General features: G+C 36.4%; 1 protein-coding gene across 3 annotated transcripts; it reads right to left on the reverse strand.

The window, feature by feature from the left end:
- Positions 1-445: 445 nt before the first annotated feature.
- SPDL1 (spindle apparatus coiled-coil protein 1) lies at positions 446-20,670 on the reverse strand. 3 transcript variants are annotated; one of them, XM_047877790.1, is made up of 12 exons: positions 20,475-20,666; positions 15,418-15,606; positions 13,136-13,312; positions 10,654-10,848; positions 9,951-10,100; positions 9,753-9,851; positions 9,564-9,674; positions 7,292-7,432; positions 6,757-6,860; positions 5,929-6,116; positions 3,447-3,789; positions 446-862 (listed from the first exon to the last, which is right to left on the reverse strand). In XM_047877790.1, exons 2-12 carry the CDS (start codon positions 15,574-15,576, stop codon positions 715-717), a joined length of 1,815 nt encoding a protein of 604 aa, XP_047733746.1. In that variant the 5' UTR covers positions 15,577-15,606; positions 20,475-20,666; the 3' UTR covers positions 446-714. The 3 variants fall into 3 exon arrangements, with proteins under 3 accessions (XP_047733746.1, XP_047733736.1, XP_047733729.1); XM_047877780.1 differs by lacking the exon at positions 446-862 and having other exon boundaries at positions 3,077-3,789; positions 20,487-20,670; XM_047877773.1 differs by lacking the exon at positions 446-862 and having other exon boundaries at positions 3,077-3,789; positions 20,475-20,670.
- Between the last annotated feature and the right edge of the window lie 2,908 nt (positions 20,671-23,578).

Consider the following 23,578-nt stretch of genomic DNA (forward strand, 5'->3'; position numbering starts at 1 on the left):
TATACGTGTGTGTGTGTGTGTATATATATATATATATAAATTATATGTACCAGGGAATTAAGAATTTCTGAAGTTTCACTTTACTTCCTTTATCCCCTTTTGATAACAATGTGTTATCTATACAGAGTAAAAAAATAGGGGATCATTTATGGTAGTTTTAAGTTTCAAAATTGTATTTTTCATATGCTTGAGACTTAAAATTTAAATCACGTACATGAATACAAAGATAAACATAGATGCTTTAAACACTGATAAAATCCAGTTACAATATAATATATATTTTTAAACTAAGTTTTCTATTTTTATAATATAGTGAAAAACTAAGTTCATTAAAAAGTACATAGGAAAATGTAATCGTTAATGATTTGTGTTCTTTCCAAATACATGACTTAGAAGGTATGTGTTAATGACACTTAAAAAATCCATATACAATGCAACAAATAAATTATAATAACACTTTCCTTCAGTTATTAGTTTATTTACTGTCATTAATAGAAGTTCCATGAAGAGTCATCATTTAAGGAACTCTCCTGCTTAGAATCACAACCAAATTTTAAACATTTGGTCAGAGGAACATGAAAATGCCAGGTCTTGGCACAACAGGTAGAAAGAAATAACCTACAAGGTTGTATACTTCTGATAAAGACAATCTTAACAAAGCTCCAAATCAACCTTTTGGGCAAGTGGTACCTTACTCTCATTAAAGTAAAGTCCTTACTGCTGAGGGCACTGGGTCTCTGGAGTTGATTTGGAGGACACGTATACAATAGGATGTGATTTCTTACAAGTTTCCTTTTCCAATTTGCTTGCAGTTTCTTTCCTTTCTTTAACTTCTGTTTGAAGCCTTGATTCAGCAGCTAACCTACAGGCATTAAAGCATCCACTCTGAATTCAAATATGGTTAAGAAAAATTACAGAAGAAACAATCTTCTCATATAATGGGCCTCTAATGAGACATAATTGTTTGTATGTATATGAGGAAAAATTATAGGTGACTCCAATACCATTAAGAAAACTAAGTAACTGCCTCTCTAAAAGAGACTTTTTACGTCAACAGACTTAATATTTTAAATGTCCAAAGAAATATTTTTAACGCCGATAAAAGTCCTGGCAAAGCAAATTTAAGAATTAAAATATAATGGGATGTCTACTATAAGCACACCTAACAAAAAAATTTAAATGCTAGAGCACAACTTTAATGTTAACATGACCTACAAAAGGAAAACACAAGATAAAAATAACATGGAATACTGAAGTGCATGAACACATGGCAATTTGTCTCATAAAAGAAACACAAAACTTAAATTGAATTTTAACTAGCAGAATAATCATTTATGAAAAAACAGTAAAGATATATTTTAAAAGGTTTATAAAGATTTAATAGCAAGATTATCAGTTAAATTTATAAAGCATGCAATAGTGAAGTCCCCAGTAAACCCATATTTACTATTGTAATATTATCATAGTATTGTGTGTCTAAGTTAATCATGCAATGAGCAAAAGGCTGGAAACATATTGAGTTAGCAGATGGACTCACACATACACAAAAACAAACGTTTTGTGGTATTTTATTTGTTTTTGTTTCACTAGCCAGACAAAATTCCAACGTGCTACTTAATTTGAGTCAAACAAGTAGCTAAATACATTTGCTTAAGTAATTTTTATCAAGCAAAAAAGAGCAGAAAAAGAAATGAAGACAACACAGATAGCAAGGTCTGCACTGATTAATTCTGGAACTGCACCTCCAGAAATATACAATGGTCAAGCACACTTACACAATGAATCACATATATACAAACATAACCTATTGACTTCATTTCAAAACTACTTGGAACTCTGTGTGTGTGTGTGTGTGTGTGTGTGTGTGTGTGTGTGTGTTTGTATGACTTATAATTTATTTGAAGTTACTTTTTCTTTGAGAATATTAGGCTTTTACCTTATGAGACTTATAATGTTACTATATAAAAATCCAAGGAATGGAGTAATAAATTATAGATGATCTGTGAACAATGCTGACCCCTACAGTCAAAAATCCTCATATAACCTCTGACTCCCCCCAAACTTAACTACTGATAGCCTACTGTTGATTGGAAGCCTTACCCATAACATAAACAAGTGATTAACACATATTTTATATATGTATCATATGCTGCATTCTTAAAGTAAATCTACAGAAAGGAAAATGTTAAGAAAATCATAAGAAAAACACATTTACAATAATGTATGGTATATATATATAAAAAAAAAAAATTCACATGGAAGTGGACCTGCACAGATCAAACCCATGTTGCTCAGGGGTCAACAGTCCTTCTCTTAATAATAATAGCTGCTCACATTGTTGAGGTGCTTTCACTGTACAGTACCTTTAGTAGCACTGAAGACTTATTAAAAAAATCAGGCAAAACATACAAAACAGCCCTTTTACAAAGGTGGGCTATGTCTTACTATCTTAACTCAAATACACACTAGTAAAATGTCTTATTCTGTACCTTCCCATCAAAGACTCATGTAGCCCTAGTAGCACCTTAAAGATCTCCTTTTAATAAGTAGACAATCCAACCTGTTTTGACATCAATATGTTTAATTTTTAAAATGTCTAAAGATATTCATTTTAAATGCATCTATCATTCCATTGCATACAGACATCCTTCATCATCTTTTTATTACCTTCTCCATTCTCATTCCTTTTTTCCCTACTCTTGGTCCTGCTACACTTGCCCTGAGCTTGTATCTTATTCTATCCTAGCTTCAGTCACTGTTACCTACCTTTTCCTTTCACTCACTTTCTCTTACCTTCCAATCTCTATTATTTTAATTTGTTTTAAAGATAAGGCCCTTAAAATGTTAATTCCTATAGACACATGTCTGACACTTCCTCTTTGAGTCACAAACTCAAACATGCAGAAACTACAGGCTTTGAAGTTTTGATATAAAAATGAAAATGAATTACCTTTGATATTTAAAAATGTCAAAATCAAAGCTGTTTCTTGTAGACTTAGGATAAACAATTTCAAAAGCCATAAAAAAATTTCACCTAACAGTTTCTAGAAGGCTGAAATTTCTTAGACTACTAGAAAGCCCTTTTAGGACGTAAGTTAATTTTTCTTTCATGGTCACTCTTGAACTAGGGGAAAAATAACCAACTATACATTTCTTGAAACCAACAAAACATTCAGAGATGTACTAGACTGTGGTATTTCTGTTTCTTGAAATAGCAAAGTGTAACTCTCGAAAATAATTCCCTTATTCAGGAGTCCTTTCCCTTTGTAATCATTTTAGTTTTTCTTAAAGTTTTAAAAAAGTTGAAGGTAGGCAGATGAAATTGGGGAATTATACTACATGCAATACTAAGAAAATAGATAAAGAAACAGATAGCACAGTTCATGCAGCGATAGAGAAGAGATGGAGAGGTCTGCTGGTTGCCCTGAGGAAAATAGGACACTGACCTGGGAGAATCCGGGGTGTTTCCACTTCTTTCACTTAAGACTTCAGAGTCTGCTGAAACTCCTATAAGTTTTACACACTTCTTTTCCTTCCTTGGCTGAGTATCCATGGGCAGACTCTTATGAGGAGACAGAATGACTTCTGGTGTATTTACAGAAACTGTCTTTTCTATCTGCAAGTTGTTATTTTCTGAATTGCTGGGACAGCTCTGTGCCTCCTCTTTCTGAGGTGGTAATATACAAACTTCTTCTTCTACTGCACTTTTGGCACATACACTGTGAGGGGTGGTTATATCCACAGGCAGGACCTCACGCCTCTTTTTGGCCACAGGCACTTCAATTTTCTCTGAGGATAAAAACATTAAAAGTATATTCAGTCAATAAGTCAAAACAAAGACACTGTAAACATAAAAAGATAGAACTAGTTATATTGGTTTTTCTTTTCCTTTTCTTCATTCTTTTAAAACCCACTTATCTCTTTATTGAAATATATTGTTTCTGTCTTTTATCCTTTCTTTTTCATAGACTTCACTAACTGTATCTTTTAAAGGTTATCTGGCTATAAATTTTCCTTGGGAACTCAAAAGATTTGGCTCTCAGAATTAACACTTATATGTTCTCTTCTGATATTGTGATAAAAGTTACACAGGGCTTTATAAGACTTCAGCATGGAGGTGAGGAAGGATGCAGTGGCTAAGAGTCAAGGAATCCAGATACAAATCCTCATAGTAGTACTCTGTAGCTGGGTGACCTGGAGGAAGTACTTAACCTCTCGAACTTTATTTTCTTTGTCTGTAAAATGGGGATTAAAAACACTTACTCCACTCAATATTGTGTGTTGTAATGACTACATGCAAAGAACAAGTCAAATTCTCTATGGCAATTTGTGCTTATTAGCCCCACCCACAAAGTATGTTCAAAATCTGAGTACTTCCACTGTGGATACCTCCCAAGTTCAAACCATAGTACGTCTCACTGCAGACTACAGCAATGGCCTTCTACCCCCACTGCCTAACATAACATCATTCCACCCCCTTTGCAGGCATACTTACAGTCACTAAATTAATTGTTCTATCTTTTCCCTACCCTCATACCAATGTGTTTTTCATTTTCAAAATCAAAATTGTTAGTGAAGGTGGGAGAAACCATGGGTGGACATGGGGTTGGTGTCCCTGCTCTACACTGTTCTTTTTATATCATTATCTTCCCTTTCTCTTGCATCAGATAGATTCTCCCTGAATCAACTAGATTCACGATACTTTCCTCTGTTTGCAGTGTTCAGTTCAGCAGACCTTTGAAATTCATAATGTGTAATTTTTAAGTAGGAAAGCCTATTAGAATCAGCAAAGATAAAAAGGATGAGAAGAGCAGACTTTTTAAACTATAAAAAAGCTTACTATTACTGACAACCTCCCCACTACTATTGAGAATGACATGAGTCATGAACAATAATGACAGTCTTAGGTATGTGAACAGCATAGGAGCAAAAACTGGCTGAAAATCTATAACCTAAAACATGTAACAACACTTTTTTTTTTGTTTTAAGAACCATCACTTTATTAGGCTTTGTTTTATTTTTGGCCTTTTATTTTTTAATTTACAAACAGACAGTAAAACTACTCTTTTTTAGTATGTAAGATGCAAAGCCTATATATTAAGGCTATTTTCTACCTCAGTGATCAGACTTGCTAGTTGTCCTCTAATATCTGTCCCACTAGTCTTCCTCAATAATAGATCCCCCAAGAATATACTCAATAATATTGTAATAACTTTGCATGGTGACTTACCATGGGGGGGTATCATTTTATTATATATAAATATTGAATCATTATGATATACCCCTGAAACTAATAAAATATTATATGTCTATTAAACTTATAAAAAAAAAAAAGTCCCAAGTTGTAGTTGGGAATATGACCCCTGAGAATCAAGATTGCCTTTCTCAGCTTTTCTTGTAGGGGAGTCATGTGACTCAATTCTACTCAAGGATTATACTGATGAACAATGCAAATGAAGCCTAGATCCTGACACTCTGACCAGTTCTGGAATGTCTCTTCCAGACTTTTGTAAGGGGAAGAATTAATACCTATCTTTTTTAAGTCTCCATTTTTAGGTTTTCTATAAGTGGTATTAACTAATACAGAGCCCAAACATCAGTTGCCTCAACAAAATCAAACTCTTTGGTATTATGTAGGGTGTCCGCAATCTTAAATGGAAAAATCTCTAAGGTTTTCAAACCTTATCAAGGCTCTAATATACAGATATCCAACAGAATACCTATCATATTCATACATACCCAGTATCCAGTTCTCTTAGAATTTTCCTACATCTTTTGTAGGAGTAAATCTGTTTTATTAGATACAGGTACATAGCCATAAATTAGTTTGTAATGGGATTTGCATAAAGCTGTAGTAAGAAAAAAACTTGATATGATTTCTCAGGGTGTCTCATAATTTAAAAGACAACATAAATGAGACATGCATACCTTCAGGTTCATACTTCAGTTTTAACTCATCTAATTTAGCTCTCAGTTTCATATTTTCACTTTGGGAGAGCTGGAGGCATCTTTCATTTGCAAAAAGTTTTCTTTCAATATCCAAAGCCCGTTGGCTCTCAAATAATGCTTTCATTCGCTGTATGGACAATTCACCTTTAGTGCTTTCATTTTCTTTGCTATATAAATACAAAAAGGAGAATCAAGGAATATTAAAATAACACACAATATACATACATGTTTTATACACACACACACACACACACACACACACACACACAAGGTATATTGTTACTGCAAAATCTTTTACTATATACTTGAACTCTTAGACAAAAATACATTTTTGGGGGGTTTTAGATAAGAAAGAAACAATAAACAAAGTAAGCTTTAACAATAGCATTTTCAAACAAAAAAATGTCATGCATTCTTCAAAGGAAATGGACAAAGGGGCAAAGTATTATTTCCGCAGTAATGCACGTACAAGTAACTTAACTTTCAAGTTTTAAATTAGGTGATATTAATCTTGAAAAATTTAGAGTATAAGTACATTTTCTGTATTAAAGTTCTTTTCACTTACCAGTCTAAAAAACTAAACCCAAAGAAATCAAAATCTTTAATTATTCATTGAAAATATTTTTTCTTCAATAACCAGCACTAATTATATCTTCAATATATCTCATCTGCCACCAATATATTTTTGTTGCTTTTCTTTTCCGGAATTTCTTTTGGCAATGTGAAAACGAAAATTTGTAGTCACTAATACTACTTATTATAAGCAAGTCAAGAGTGTGTCCATCTTTCTAACCACCCAACACTTACTTTAAGTTGTCAAGCTTTATCTGAAGTAAATCTGTATAGTAAGTGTTATCTTCTGGAGTGTCAGAGTTGACGGACTGCCTAGATTCCGTACTTTCATATAAACTCTAAAGAAAACAACAACTCTTATTACTCAAAATGAATAGCATATTGGGTTAATACAGTTGTCCTTTGAATAACACAGGTTTGAGTGATACAGGTCCACTCATATGTGAATTTTTCACAGTAGAGTACTGTAAATTTTATTTTTTCTTCCTTATAATTTAACAACACTTTATTTTCTCCAACTTACTTTATTGTAAGAATATGGTGTATTATACATATAACACACTAAATATGTGTCAATCAACTGTTTATGTCATCAGTAAGGATTCCAATAAACAGTAAGCTACTAATACAGTTTTGGGGGGAGTCAAAAATTATGCAGAGTTTTGACAGCACAGGGGTGGGCATCCCTAACCCCTGTGTTGCTCAAGGGTCAACTGATGTAAGATATTCAAACCAAATCTGGCTGCACTATTGAAGGAGTTACACATACCTTAAATTTCTCCAGGTTTCTGATTTCACCTAAGAGGTGTTTAATTTCACCGTTCTTCTGCTCCAGCATGGCAAGCAGCCGCTCCTGTTGCTCAAACTCAGTTTGAGATCCTTTCATTTGTAGCAATGTCGCAATTTGTAACTGGGGAAAAAAAAAAAAAAAAATTTACAATCCCACCCCCACCCCCCACAGAACTGAGTTGGGGAGAGGAAAATTCTAACAATAACATTTTTGGTATAATGCATATTTTGTACTATATTACCCCCTGAACTCAGTTTGGAAACAAAACTAGCTATGTCTAATTTAATAATCTAATAACTTGAAAATATTTATATCAATAAGTTTAGTTATAGATATAACTCTGAGTACTTGTATGAATACTTAGGAGTAATATCTGATAATAAAAATTATTTGTACTTCTGTGAAACATAAAATTGAAATGAATGGCTATGATCCAGAAGCATCACTTAACCAGTAAATAAACCTGCTCAAAAGCTATAATGTTCTACTTTACTCATCACACCCACTGTCATTAAGGGTCTGCTGGGGTTTTTCTAAAATTTTGATTAACTTCAATAGTATTAAGTGGGAGAAATTATGAAGCTACTTATATTTATAAAGGTGAGATTCACAAATGAAAAGGATAGAAAGCAAAGGTAAAAGTCATCTAAGGACACTGAGGGAATCTTCAATACAAATATAAAGAAATTTATTTAAGAGCAGCACCTAATTATGACTCCACCTAAACCTGGAGTTGCATACCAGCTGAAAGGAAATTAACTAGAATCTAAAATTACCATTCCTTTCTGCCTTCAGAAAATTTTGAAGTTCTAAAAAGTATCAGTTAGTTTAAATATAGTTTGAGGAAAGCAAACAATGATATTACGTTGCAGTTATGGTCACAAAGGCAGAAAGATGACTTCTAACATTTTTAAGGACCCATATTTTGTTCCACTTCAGACTAGAGTCTAGACACATTTAGCCTAAGAAGATTCAGAATGCTACTTGTTGTCCCAATATCATGGGAACACTGGGAGATTAATAGTAACTCAACAAATACTGAAAGAAAATAAAAAGCAAATGTGAGAAAATTTACAAAAAGTGTCATTCCTGGATCCTTAAAAACCACAGATCTTTATTAAGTTAGTACTTCCTTCTACGCCAAGCACCGTGTAAGCATTTTACTATACTTTTATTTAATTCCAGGACAATTTAAGAGGCAGGTTCTATCATATCTACTTCATAGATGAGGTGACTGATGTCCTGAAAAGTAAAAATACTTGTCTAAGGTCACATAGCTAACAATGGATAGAACTAGGATTAAATCCCAAGTTCATCTAACACCAAAGTTTAATTATGACTTTTCACATTTCTTTGTAAATCTCACCATCCTAAATAAAAGGCAGGAAACCCTTCGAGACTTCCAGTTACCAGTTAAGCAAAACAGTTTAAGGATCAGGATTCTAAAAGCTGGGTACAATACTACAATCTTTATAACTTCCACATGTTTTTCTGTTACTGCCTGTTTGACTAAAATGACCAAAAACCCCTTAAATCAAAACATGCTTGACTTGAGGAACTGCAAGAAAAGGAAATCTAAGTCCCACTCTTTAATAAGCCTTTGCAGGAGAACTGAAGAATGGTGAGAGAGCTAGCTTCCATTGAAGTAGGAACCTTAGGGCTGTGCTAAGAGATGCCAGGACAACAGCAGGAAATAAAAACTTTTCAAGTTCTTTTCCCTACTACACAAACATTTATACATTTCTGGCAAAGTTATTGAGCAACCATTAAAAAAAAAAATTAATGGATGCTAACTGTATTACTACTAAATATTTACTAAGGAATTAATTTTTTAAATAAAATACAATAGATCTTTTAGTCAATTTTAAAATGTAGATTTCTGGGGGTGCCTGGGTGGCTCAGTTGGTAGAGCGTCCAACTTCGGCTCAGGTCATGATCTCACGGTTCATGAGTTCTAGCCCCGCACTGGGCTCTGTGCTGACAGCTCAGAGCCTGGAGCCTGCTTTGGATTCTCCTTCTCTCTCTGCCCCTCCCCATGTGTGCTCCGTTTCTCTGTCTCTCAAAAATAAATAAATGTAAAAAAAAAAAATTAAAAAAAATTTCAATTAAAAAAATATTTTTTTCTAAAATCATGCAGTTCTAGAAATAACTAAGTACATTCTTTGAATAAAAAGATGCTTTCTTTGATATATTTGTACATGTAATATGGATACAAAATAGGTTTAATAAGCCTCCAATTATAACTCGATACCTTCATTCTCTGCATCTGTTCTCTATTAAATGCATTTTGCTTCTTTAGTGACTGATACTTGACTTTCATACTGATGAACTGACGTTCCATTGCTGCCCTTCGATCTTCCACCTAGAAAATATTAACATGTGTAATTATTCTTGTATTAAGTGAAATGCCAATTTAATCAATGGAGTATTTGTTAAGTACCTCTGCAAACAAAGAGTTGCCTTTACTACTGGGGTCCAAGGCTTGCTGGAGGGCCTGGTCTAATTGCACCTGAAGATCTTGATTTGCTACACGAGCTTTCTAAATTTAAAAGAAAACAATTTAGCTGATAGGGGTTAAGTTAGCAAGGAAACAACTTATTATAAATTGGAAAAAATAATGTTACCGTAATCACAGTACCTCTAAGGCATTATAGTAAGAAACTGCTTCTTTCTCTCGCTCCTCTTTTTCTTCTTTAAGACGGTCTACCTGGCGCATTAAATTAGTACTAAGAAGTTCTAGTTGTTCTTGTCTATACTGTAATTCATTCACTTCTTCTTTGAGGGTAGTCTATTCAACAGGAATTGAAAAAGAGGAAATTCTCCTCAATAAATCTTTCATTTAGCAGCTGCTCAGTTTATCAGCTGTGGTTCAAAACTAAAGAACTAGTCAAAGGTTGTAAGGTGCATCATAAAATAATAAAATTATATTTTTCAGCAGGGAACAAAATGAAAAGGTATCTTTCTCTCCTGTGAAGTTAAGACTTTAATTTTTAATTAACCTCAGCCTACAATAAAAAAAAAAACCTACATTCATATGCATATCAATTTCCATGAAACCAACATTTATATAGGGTTTTTAGACACAAACTAGGATCAGTTAATGACTCTAAATTCTTCCAGAGGTTTCATTAATCGGAAGGTAGTCTGCTTTACATAATCACATAATTTAAAGCTTTACTATGCATGAAGTAATCCACCTAAAAACTCTCTAAAATATTTTTTAATTAGTTACATCAAAATTAAGCCAAAAAGTATTTCAGCCTTAAAATTATAACAAAAACATGTAACAAAAATACGCAAGAAAAAAAAAACTCTAAGAACATACATGCCATAAATATTACCTTCATACTTTCCATTTCAGTCAGCTCAATTTGAAGAGCCAGCATCTCTGAAGACATACTTTCGTGTACACGCTCAGACATTATTCTCATTTCCTCTGATTTACATGAAAGGAGTTCCTTCTGATGATCTACTTTGTGCTTCAGCTGCTTTTCACTAAGCCTAGCTTCGTCTAATTCTGCTTTTAGTTTTTCTAACTAAAGTAAAAAAAAAAAAAAGAAATCTTAAAAAATCAAAAGGTAATTGAAGGTCATCAGAATATATAGTTGCAGTACAAATTATTCTGGTAACTGCAGTATAACTATTTTGGAAGACAGTCAAGCTGAACAAAACAAATTACATTTTCATATAGTTCTAAATCTTGGAAAACTGAAAATATATAGTTTAAAGGGAACAAACTTATAGCAGAAGGATGAATTTTTAAGGGAAAGCCTAGATTTAGCCTATTTCATTCCTCCTATGTAAAACTGGTAAATGATTGTATCAACCATTCCTGGGTTACTGTGAGGCTCTCAACTGAGATCAGGTGGATAAAACATATAACACAATGCCTAGTATTCACTACACAATTTCTGTTACCAACAAAAAACTTTTGCTTGACATCCAGGGTTACAATTATCATCTATATTGAATTATCTTCAATTGGGTATCAACTTTCTTAGATTATATCCTGATATTTTCTATTTAAAATATAAGAGCCTTTTGACTTACTTTCCCTTTCCTATTTTCATAATGTGAAAAAAAAAAAAAATTTTAGCTGAATGATCTATGTTGGAACGACTGACTGACCCAAATTTACTACATGATGAGACGATTAGGGTTTCCTATTTGGCCAAGGCTAGGCATCTTTTAATAGTGATATGCTCTGTCTTACAAACATACAAATAGTCCATATTAGTAATCAAAGTAAGTCTGGACTTGGCCACTTTGGCTATTGTGTGAAGAGTGAACGTTATGAGTAGCAACAATGGAGGCAGGCTACCTGGATAGAAGGTTACAATAGTAGTCTGGAGGAGAGATAATGGTGATCTGGACTAGAATAGTAGCAGCACACATGGATGTTTTATAGATTAGGTTCTTAGAACTTGTTGATGGATTATATGTGAGAAAGAAGTGAAACATTTCAGATAAAATGTGAAAATTTTGGCACAAGTGACTTGAGAACATCCGTTAAGACTGAAAATATTTTTTGACTAATTTAGTCTTTGCTCCACCAAAAAGCCGTCTCTTATATAGGTGGCTTTGCCTCAGACTCCGAGTATTTCCTACATTACTCTTTTACTCTTTTTTTGTTTACATAATGAAAGCCACTGCTAAAACGAAAATAACGTGGCGAGGAGTGGGGGAAGAAGAACGCATCATTATCAGTCATTGGTGTCTCAACTTAGATTAGTTTCAGACAAGGTGGATTACTGTTTGCCCAAATGAATGTAAGGTGATTCTATTACCATGAAAGCATATTTTGATAGTCATGTTTTTCTGACAACATTTTAGGAAAAAATATAACCAGCTCAAATATATAATTTCAATGACACCATTAATTAAAATAAGAAAATATAAAAAGAGAGTCAGTTTAAAGAAATTAATTAACAGTACAGGTGGTACAGATACATAGAAATCTTGAAGGATGCTACACGAAACAATGAAAATTAGAAAACAGGCTTCTGCGAAAATAGGCAAAAAGTCAGGAGAGGTTTTGTAGAGAGGGGTCTGGGAAGTAGGGACTCTATACAAAGAGGAGCCATGATAAAGGTTCTGGATTCCTTAGAAGTAACCTGAAGGCACTGGATAGTTGGGGGTACCAGAAAAGAATGGACAATTTGTATTTATGCATGAAATGAAGCCAGTATAACATGTCATTAGACTAAGAACAGCAACATGGACTTTAGAATCAAACAGCTTCAGTTCAAATCTCAACTGATTTCTGTGGTTTTGTCCAATTTACTCACTCTGTTTAAACATTGATTTTCTCATCTGTTAAATGGAGACAATCATGGTATCCTCCTTAAGGAGTTGTTGTAGGAGGCAGATCATATGTTATCAGTTAACCTTCAATAAACAAACTAGAAAGTATCAATTCTAATGTATGTTATTTTACAATAAATAAACTACGGGTTTCTTCTGTAGAATTACAAAGTAGATCACTAGTTGCAGTGAAAACTAGGAGACCAGTCTTTCTAAAATGGGACTGCCATACTATGCACTTTAAACAAGGTCATGGTGATTAGTAAACTAAAACTCCATTCAAATACCCAGTTAATAAAATTAAATAATTGTATTCAATTAGTACAATGTTATTAATACAAGTCCCTCAGGTAAACTTGTTTCTCAGTGTTCCCACTCCCAACATTATGATGATGGAACCCTTGATCTCAGCTATTATGAATAGACAATATCAAGAAAATCATCATCACCTAACATTTACAGATTGGTAATTCCATAAGCATGAAATATTTTTGTTTTGACATACATAGAAATCCAAACCTTAGTTTTTAGTTCATTCACTTCCTGTCCGTGGCTTCTGCTTAGTTGTTCTTTTAATTGCTCCAGATGTGTTTTCTGTTGTTGTTTAACAGCTTCACATTCAGAGCTCAAACTTTCTAACATTCGACTCTTAAGCTCAACTTCTCTCTGAAGAGTATATTTCTCTTGTTCATAATTCTGAAAACAGATTCAATTATAATCCAATTACGTAAAACTAACTTAAAGCCATCATATATAAGCACTTCTCACCTTGAACTGTTTCATTCCTACTTCACCTATTTGCTGCTTTCTACCTAACCAGCACATGTTAGATATGGAGTAACTTTGTAGCTAATCAGTCCTAAGAAAACCCAGAGGCTTTCAACCCATGCTACTCATGTGGTAATTGCTTCTATGCCCTGTTAAGGAAAAAAAAAGGTGTTCATGGAATGTCAACATGTCAAGTAATCTCTGCTAGGGAAAACAAAAACGAAAATAAAAACAAAACAAAACAAAACAAAACATTTTATAGCACTTCAGCTTTCCTAGTGAGAATTACTTGGTTTGATAATGATATGCTCTACTTATGACTCTGAAAATAAAATAGTGGACTAGGTAAAAAATGAAATACTAAATTAGACCTTTCAGAATGTAGTCATCTGAGAAATGTTCACAAGTGACTTCTCAAATGAATATAGTGCAGAGATAAAAGGAGGATTTAAGAGGGCTTTTGCTTCTGACAGGGAAGTTTAAAGATTAAAAAAAGCATTAGTTCAAACTCCTTCAATAAGCTGTTAAAAATAAGAGAAAATTAAATAAGAGAAAAATAAGCAAGTTATTTTTACTTGCTGTACTTAAATACTGAAATCAAAGTTTAACCATATTACTGGGCACTTACTACATAAAACGGAAAACAGATTAATTCATTCTTTCAATAAATGTGTGCCAGACACTACAGATACAGCAGTGAACAAGACAAACAACATTCCTTCTCTCATGGAGCTTATAATCTGATTTAATTAGCTGGATCAGTGAATGATGGCAACTTTACAAAACAGTCAGGGAAGGTCTCTCAAGCTGAGGTAACATTAAACAGAAATGTAAAGGTTGAGGACTCAATCCAAGGGTTGGGACAGGGAATGAGCAATGCAGATGAAGGCAACAGCTCATGTAAAGCCTGTAAGGCAGGATTAGTATAGCTAAGAACAAGGAAAAATAGTTACAGATGAGGTCAAAAGTAGTTAAAGATGAGTAAAGTAGTTGCCATGGGTCAGATCACATACAAATCTGCAAACCCCGGTAAGGAGTTGAGATTTTGTTGTAAATATAATCGGAAGTCATAGGTGGGCGTGTGTGCATGTTTAATGTTTATTTTTGAGAGAGAGTGCACACAGGAGCAGGGGCAGAGATAGAGGGAGAGAGAGAATCCCAAACAGGCTCCATGACACACTGTCAGTGCAGAGCCCAACGCAGGACTTGATCACTTGATCCCACAAACCATGAGATTATGACCTGAGCCGAAATCAAGAGTCAGATGCTCAACCAAATGAGCCACCCAGGTGCCCCCATAGGAGTGATTTTAGCAGGCCTGTAACATGATCTTTTGTTTCTCTTTCAATGGCCACTTGGCTGCTGTGTGAAGAATGAAAGGCAATGAGGGAAGCAGGCAACCTGGTTAAAAGGCTACTGTAGTCTAGGGGACAGATGATGGTGGTCTGGATCAGAATGGCAGTAACATAGATGGATGGTCAAGTTCTTAGATCTTCCTAATGGATTAAACATGAGAAAGAAAGGACACAAAGATCTTGAATAAAACTCCTAGAAATTTGCCTTAAATTATTTACGTTTACTAAGTAAGCTAAATTGCAAGAGAATGTTTTGTTAGCTGGCAGAGAATCAATGATTCTGTTTGTTACATTTGAGATGTCTATCAGTAGGCAATGGAATATACAAATCTAGACTTTAAGGGTAAAGTAAGGACCTGGTATAGTGTCATAGGACATTTAGGTATTATCTAAAGCTATGAAACAAGTGAGGTCACCAAGGAAGACTGCAGACAAAATAAAATCTAAAATCCAGTATGTGCTAAAGAGAACAATAAATTTTCAAATTCAGAACACACAGGGTCAGAAAGAATATTAGGAATTCATTTACTTCAGTTCCTTTTATTAGAGATGGGGGTGAGTAGGAACTAGAACTAAAATCTTCAAAAAGGAATCAAACTAATATTAATAATTTCTAGACAATACAAATCTTCAATAGCTAAGCACACCCTTATAAACAGAGGAGTCCCAGGGTCCTACCTCAGTCATGGTCATCATTTCATTACGACATTTATCCAACTGATTCTGCAACTCATTTTGGCTCTCTACTAGTTGTAAACCATATTGTGCAGCTTTTAGTCGCTCTTCTTCAACCTCTTTGAGCTTGCATCGAAGATCTGCAATTATATCTGCCTCCATGATTTTTTTTTTTTTTTTGCTTCTGGTCTACTGTAAACAGAGGAAATGTAAGTACTTAAGCTTAAACAAAATACTCCATACTGTAACAATAATAATAATAAAAAAAAGATACATCTTTTCCCCTAATACTACTGACATACAGAAAAACATAGCATCAAAGATATTATTTCTGACTTTTAAATGGTCAAATTTGCTTGTTCTAAAAGAAAGGTCTGTTAATTCCATTACCTGATTTGAGACCAAATCACAGAGGAAAACAAAAACAAAACCTGAACACACTTGTTTCTAAGAAATGCAGGGAGGGACGCCTGGGTGGCTGAGTCGGTTGAGCATCCGACTTCGGCTCAGGTCATGATCTCGCAGCTCGTGAGTTCGAGCCCCGCGTCGGGCTCTGTGCTGACAGCTCAGAGCCTGGAGCCTGTTTCAGATTCTGTGTCTCCCCCTCTCTGCCCCTTCCCCGCCATGCTCTGTCTCTCTCTGTCTCTCAAATATGAATAAACATTAAAAAAAAATTAAAAAAAAAAAAAAGAAATGCAGGGAACTGTTCAGTTGTGTGCTAAGCTTCTTAAATACTAAGGTTGGATGGGTCTCATACATCACTAAACAGGTAATCAAGTTAAGAGAACAATGAAAAATCAAGAAACTTTATAGTAACATGACTGCTAACTTAAAATGTAAGAAGGCAGCTTTGAATAAGGTTTGTAAGGCAAAGATTCTCAGGTCCACAATTTTTTGAAACAGTGTTAACTTCTTGAACACATTAAATATGCTTTATTGACAACATGCTCCTAGTATTTTCCTAGTTATTCATAAGAAGACATGCAAAACAGAATCATGTTCAGAGTAACTAAAGAACATTTCTCTCATTCTAGATTTCTAATCAATGACTGAAACATTGTATATAGAAACATTCCACTGTAACTGGACCTTACTCATGATCCTTTCCAAATTGGTCCCAGTCTCTCAGGCCAGATTTAAACTCAGCTTTGCATTCAAAGAGCAACAGGCTATTAATAAGGTGTTTCCCCACTCTCCAGTCAATGTAGTCATTAATTCACCAAATATTTTTTTTTTAATGTTTTATTTTTGAGAGAGAGACAGAGACAGAGTATGAGCAGGGGAGGGGCTCAGAGAGAGGGAGACACAGAATCCAAATCGGGCTCCAGGCTTTGAGCTGTCAGCACAGAGCCCAACACGGAGCTTGAACCCACAAACCGTGAGATCATGACCTGAGCCGAGGTTGAACGCTTAACCAACTGAGCCACTGAGGCGCCCCCAACAATATTTCTTAAAGCCTATGTGCTGAGCTCCATTCTGGGCATTTCAGATCCATCAGCATCCAAATGGACCAAAAGAAAAAGCACTCTTCTTTCATGAAACTTAACTTCCAGTGGGAGAAGATAAGCAAAAGTAGTATAATAATTAAATGCATTAAAGTGGAAATAAAATTAAAAAAAAGAACAGGATAAGGGAACTTAGAAGAGGTAGGAGTATTGTTAGTAGGATGAAATCTAAAATAAGCATTGGGGGAAAAGTCCTCAAGGGACTTAGGAGCAAAGCCTTGCAGAAGGTAAGAGAATTAGCCATGTACCTTTTTCCAGAAAGATAAAGGAATAGAGGTAGAAGGGTAGCATTAAAGTGGAAGGAAACCCAAGGAATGAACAAGAAAGAATTTAGATCAGAGGAGAGAATAGGCTAATTGGGCTATTGTGAGGACTTTGGCTTCTACTATGGGTGAAAGTGAGATTCATTACAAAGTCTGGAGTAGAGATCTGATACATTTAAAAGGATCATTTTGGCTGCTATGTTGAATAGTTTGGAGGGGAGCAAGTGACAGACCAAGTGAGATGATTGCTCACATGAGAGTGGTTATATAAGGAGTACGGAGAAGGTCAAATTCTGCATGAAGCTTGGACATAAACCCAACACGATTTTTTAACAATTAAATGTGGGGTGTATAAAAAAGAGAAAAGTCAAAAATATCTCCAAGGCTGGCCTGAGCAACAAGTGGGGCAGATTTGCCATCAGTTGAAGCCACAAAAATTGTGAGCAAAAATTGTTTTAAAAAAAAAAAAATCAGGGGCTTGCAGTGTCTGGGTGGTGCAGTTGGTTAAGCATCATGATCTCACAGTTTGTGAGTTCGAGCCTTTCATCGGGCTCTGTGTGACAGAGCCCGCTTAGGAGTGTCTCTCTCTGCCTCTCTCTCTCTCCCTCCCTCCCTCTCTCAAAATAAATAAACTTAAAAAAAAAATCAGGGGCTTATGTTTTGGACATCATATATGTCAAGTAACCAGTTGGCTATACTAGTAGAAGGATCTGGGCTGGTAATATAAACCTAGGAGTTATTAACATAAATCCTTGAGCCTTGGTATCTCCAGAGTACGAGCATAATTAAACAGAAGAGGACCAAGGTTTGAGGCATTAAGAGGTGGAAAGAAGAAGTAAAGTGTACTTAGGCATGACCAATGAGGTAGGAGGAAAATCAAGACCATGTGTTATCCTGGAAGCCAACTGAAATGGGTTGGAGAGGATGGTGGGAAAATAGGAAAACAAGTAGTTTTGCTGCAAAGGAGACTACTAGATAAACAGGGCAGTAGCTGAAAGGGGAATAGGTTTGTCTTTTTAAAAAAAAAAAAAATTAAGAAAAAATAACAGCATGTGTATATGTCATGGGATAGATTCAGGAGAAAAGAAAAACTGATGCTAGAGAGGTCATGGCAAACTGCTAGAGAGATGAAAAGACAACGAGGTCTAATGTACAGGGACTGATTTCAGAAAGGAGCATGAATATTTCATCTAAAGTAAGGGAAAGCAAAGTATATGGGTACAGACACTGATAAGTAGGTAGATTAGTGGTGGGAGTCTGCATAAGTGCTCTTCTAACTGCTCCAATTTATCAGTGAATCAGGAAGCAAGGTCATTAAGAATGAAGATGAAATGGGAGATATATGATTTTAGAAGACAGAGGGAAATAAAAGGTATCCTACGTTATCCAGGGCTGGCAGTTACTGCTCTAAAATAGAAGACCTTTCCATGGGTGCCTGGATGGCTCAGTCGGTTGAGTGTCTGATTCTTGATTTCAGCTCAGGTCATGATCTCATGCTTCATGGGTTTGAGCTACACATCGGGCTTCACCAGCTCCATGTACTGTCAGCTTGGGACCTGCTTGGGATTCTCAACCCCTCTATACCCTTCCCCTGCTCACTTGCAGACACTCCCTCTCTCTCACACACAAAATAAACAAACTTTAAAAATAAAATATAAGACCTTTCCAAAGCTTGGTGATGGGGTCAGGCACTAATTATTGCATTGTTAGTAATAATATATACTCCGTGAGGATCTACTATTTGCCAGACAGAGTGCTTCAAATGAATTATCTCATTTAACGGACATAAGTTAAATATTATTATAATCGACATTTACCAAAAAAAAAGGGGGGGGGGAAACTAGCCCCAAGACATCCTGGCCAACAATATCAAGGAAGCCAAAAAACTAGCTCTCATTCATTCAAAGACTTGCTAGAATTCTTATTGTGTGTCAGATACTATGCTATTACTGAGGACACAATGATGACCCCAAAACTAGACAATACCCCTGCCTTCTTGAATGTAACAGTCTGTTAGTGGAAAGGCATTAAATCAAATAAATGAACTGAAAAGATTTATAAGTGTGGTAAGTGCAAGAGGGAGAGATGTATCAGGCTGTAACATGGAGGTGCTGTCCTCAATTGGGAAGTGGGGTGGGGACAGAGCAGGGTTAAGTATGGGCAAGAAAGATTTCGCTGAGGAAGTAACTTTCCAGCAAAGGTCTGATGGATGAATAAGAGTTAATAGTCTATAAATCTGCAAAGAGGTAGCCAGGGTTGAATAACTACAGCTAACAGGTGCCAGACATCGTACTCGGTGCTTTGCATATGGTATCTAATTCTCTCAACAACTCCGTGAAGTATAAGGTATTTCCCCCATTCACACATGTGCAAACGGAGGCACAGAAAGGCTTAGTAACTTGGCCGGGGTAATCAGTATGTGGCTGAGATGGGAACGAGGGTCCAGCTCCGAAGCCTGGCGCTCCTAACCACATTTTAACCTCTCAGAAACATAACAAAGCATTCAGGAGGCAGGGAGCTCAGGGACTCAGGCTGCCTTAGCTCTTACTCCACTTCCACAACTCACTGGCAGCATGAACTTGGACAGTTTAAGGTCTTCTTTGCTCATCCATAAAGTAAAGACAGTAATATCGACCTAACAGGGTTTTTGAGAATATTACACCAGCTAAGGGATGAAAAGCAATTAGAACCTGACACGCAGCTGTCTGCGGCTGCGCTGTCCAACGGAAATAGAATGCGAGCTACATCTGCGATTTTTAATTTTCTAGGAGCCAGGTTAAAAAAAGTAAATACGGTGAAATTCATGTTAGTAATATTTTATTCAGCCCGATACATCCAAAAACACTATCATTTCAACATGTAATCTTTATAAAAATTATCAACGGGCCATTCCTCCTTTTGTGTAGTCTTCGAAATTCAGCCTGCATCTTCCATTTTACAGCACTTCTCAATTCAGACTGCCACTAGTGGCTAGCGGCTACCGTACTGGACCGAGCGGACCCGGTGTTTGTTGTCACCCGGAGGCCCAGGCGAGCGACCCCGTCTTCCGTACAGAGGCAGAACACCCGGAGGTGGCCACCCGGCCCAACGGAAGATTGAGACCGGCTCGGAACCTGGTTGAGAAGAACTCCGGGTTCCTCTGAAGAAGTTGTTCCTGCTAAAGGCCTCCGCCTTGACCTGGACCCCAAGTTTCCCTAGGCCCTGCTTTCCCCCACTCCCCAGAGAGCACTCCCCTTTGCCGCTCCCACAGCTTCTCTCCACACGCACCTCCCTCCAGGACCCTTGCCCCTACCTCTCTCCTCACCCTTTTCCCCCGCTGCTGCAGCCAGCCGCTCGAGACAAGGGCTCACGGCGCCCAGGTTCGCGATGGCAACCCCACTTCACGACCAGAGTCGTCTACACATTCATTCAGCTAGTTCTCAGGTAAGCGCCAGGGCTTTTTGAATGCTGTTCCCGCGAGAACTCACAGGTATCGCGAGATGTTCCCCCCAAGCCGCGCGTTAAGGAAAAACTGGCAGGAACCTCCAATTGAGCGCCCCGCTCCGCCTACTGCGACTGCGCACACGCACGTGGCCAGACTGGGGCTTTGCGCAGGCGCAGACGTAGTTCTTTAGCTGATCGGCTTTACTCAGAGTTTTTCTGAGTGTCTTCCGGCGTCCACTTTGAATTGCCATATTGTTTGTTTATTCACCATTACCTTCGGGAGAGACAGTGTCACTAAAAGGCGAGACAGTGGGAAAATCTGTGGTGTGCAGAAGCCTCCTGCTTCCTACCGCAGACTGGCCGGCTTGCGCTCCGAGGGCCATGCCCTCACATATCTCCCCAGGGTTCCAGGAGTCTGAATCAGTGTGACAGTGCCTAAACTCATCAAAGGACAGAAGCACAGTTACTGTTATAGAACAGGATGACAGGTATCATTATAATGGCATTGACATTTTTCAGTACAGTGTTAAATTCTATGCGGATTATATCAGTTAAGTCCACAAACAGCCTTAGGAGGTAGGTAGTACCCTCTCTTTTTACTAAAGAAAACAGCCCCAAGAAGAAAGGTATATTGGTCAAATGGAAGAGCTAGAATTTGAACTAATGCAGTCTGTTGCTAGAGGCCAAGCTCTTGCGTATGTGTTTAAATAACGAATTTATGTTTTGTAAGCCTGATGTCTATTCATAATTCAAAAATTTACGCAATCAGAACTAACAATAGCCAGAATATACTGAGCAATTCTGAGTCCTAGTAATTGTTCTAAAGGTCATGTGCTTTGAGATCATCTTTCTTGCCTACTTGAGCCCTTGGCCATAGCTCCTCTCTTTTTCATCATCAGTGTTTTTCTTCCCTGGTGGATCTTAGCAGCAAATAAGCATGCTGTAAGGACTTACATCTCAAAAAATCTAATCTTCCTTGACTCCAGCCAGCTATTTGCTTCCCTTGATCACAAAATTCCTGGGAAAAAAATTGATATTGACTGTCTTCATTATCTTTCCTTTTATTCTTACATTTTTTTCCCACTTAAGGTTTGGGCCCCCACAAGTCCAGTAAAAATGGCTGTTCTCAATGTCACCAGTGAGTTCTGTCTTTCAAAATTTATTACTTAGTCCTCATTTCTCTTGTATTATGGCAGAGGTGATCAGTCTTATTGAGTCTGGCTTTAGGTCTTAGGGTGCTACACCCTCCTTGCTTTCCTCTTTTCAGTTTCTTTTGTGGACTTCTAGTTCTTTTTTTAAATCTATTTATTTAAATTCAAGTTAGTTAACATACAGTGTAGTCTTGGCTTCAGGAGTAGAGCTCAGTGATTCATTCATCTCTTACATGTGACACCCAGTGTTCATTCCAAAAGGTGCCCTCCTTAATGCCCATCACCCATTTAACCCATACCCCCCACTCAACTCCCCTCCAGCAGCCCTCAGGTTGTTCTCTGTATTTACGAGTCTTTTATGGTTTGCCTCCCTCTCTGTTTTTATGTTATTTTTCCTTCCCTTCCCCTATGTTATGTTTCTCAAATTACACACATGAGTAAAATCATAAGCTATTTATCTTTCTCTGACTTACCTCGCTTAGCAGCATACCCTCTAGTTCCATTCATGTTGTTGCACTTGGCAAGATTTCATTGTTTTTGATCTCTGAATAGTATTCCATTATATATACATACATATATATGTATATGTGTATGTATGTGTGTGTATACATATATATGTATGTATACATATGTACACACACACACATCTTCTTTATCCATCCATCATTTGATGGGCTTTTGGGCTCTATCTGTAATTTGGCTGTTGTTGCTAATGTTGCTGTAAACATTGGGGTGCATGTGCCCCCTTTGAATCAGCATTTTTGTATCCTGTGGACCTCTAGTTCTAACTGAGTGAGGCCAGACAATGAAGGTTGACATAGGTTTGAAGACTGGCAACAACTGATATCTTCCAGTTGCCTAGCAGATGTACTTTGGGTCTGAATGAGCCAGGTGCTTGTTCATTTGTCATCACTCCCGTGTTCTTGAGCAAATGAAATTCCATTTTCCCTATAATTTAACAAAGATTTCTCAACCCAACTCCATAAGTAAGACAACATTCTAGCCTAGGTCAACCATGATCTGAACTTCATTTTTTTTTTTTTTGTTACATGAGAAGGTAGACCTACATTTCACTAATGTTTATTCCAAATCTAGGTTTTAATATTTTAAACTATTAACTGAGTGGCCACAATGTGTTAAGCATAGTGGAAGGAATTCAGAGATGTGATAATCCCTACCTCTGTCTGAAAGATGTTCAGAATACAGTAGGGGACTAAAAAATAAAACATAAATAACTACAGGGCTATATATAAATGCCATGTGAATAGTACATACCTTATACTAAAAGAGTTGTGTGAAGGGAGAGGTCAATTTTGTGTGGGTGCTCCTTTAATTTGTCACAGTGCAGGTGATGCTTGAGCAGGGCCATGAAGGATGGCTGAGCTAAGGGGAAGTGCATTCAAGGGGAGGGGACATTAGCAAAATCATAGAAGTTAGCTATTTCATAATTATGGCCATTCCTTAGGAACAGTCTGGATAAGTTGTTACCACTACCACCATTGGACACTAGATGTCACAATTGAAATAATTCTAGATGGTCCCTGCTTGTTTGGAAAACTTGATTAAGATTCATAGTTCCAGATACAGATGCACATACCCAGATGAGGTCCACAGACCATGCACTAAATGCCATGGGTCAGAAAAAAAAAAAGCATATTATCTGTCATTTTCAGTTTACATAATACGAGATGAGATTTTGCTTCCTCACACAGGTTTTGGATTCACCAAGCATAGGCAGGGAATTTAAATGATGGGAAAGAACAACCCTCCTTCCCAATACAATTTTTAATATTATAGCTGTTCAAAACTAGAAGAGACTGCT

This window comes from Prionailurus viverrinus, chromosome A1 (assembly GCF_022837055.1).
Source record: "Prionailurus viverrinus isolate Anna chromosome A1, UM_Priviv_1.0, whole genome shotgun sequence".
In the NCBI taxonomy this organism is placed as follows: Eukaryota; Metazoa; Chordata; class Mammalia; order Carnivora; family Felidae; genus Prionailurus; species Prionailurus viverrinus.

What these genes read in the sequence shown, in the direction of transcription:
- SPDL1 (XM_047877780.1), bottom strand. Translation starts at nt 15,576, where the DNA reads ATGGAGGCAGATATAATTGCAGATCTTCGATGCAAGCTCAAAGAGGTT. An exon ending in CTGAAATGGAAAGTATGAAG is followed by an intron (nt 10,101 to 10,653) that starts GTAATATTTATG and finishes CCTGTTGAATAG; the next exon opens with ACTACCCTCAAAGAAGAAGT. An exon ending in GAAACCTGGAGAAATTTAAG is followed by an intron (nt 6,861 to 7,291) that starts GTATGTGTAACT and finishes TGTTTTCTTTAG; the next exon opens with AGTTTATATGAAAGTACGGA.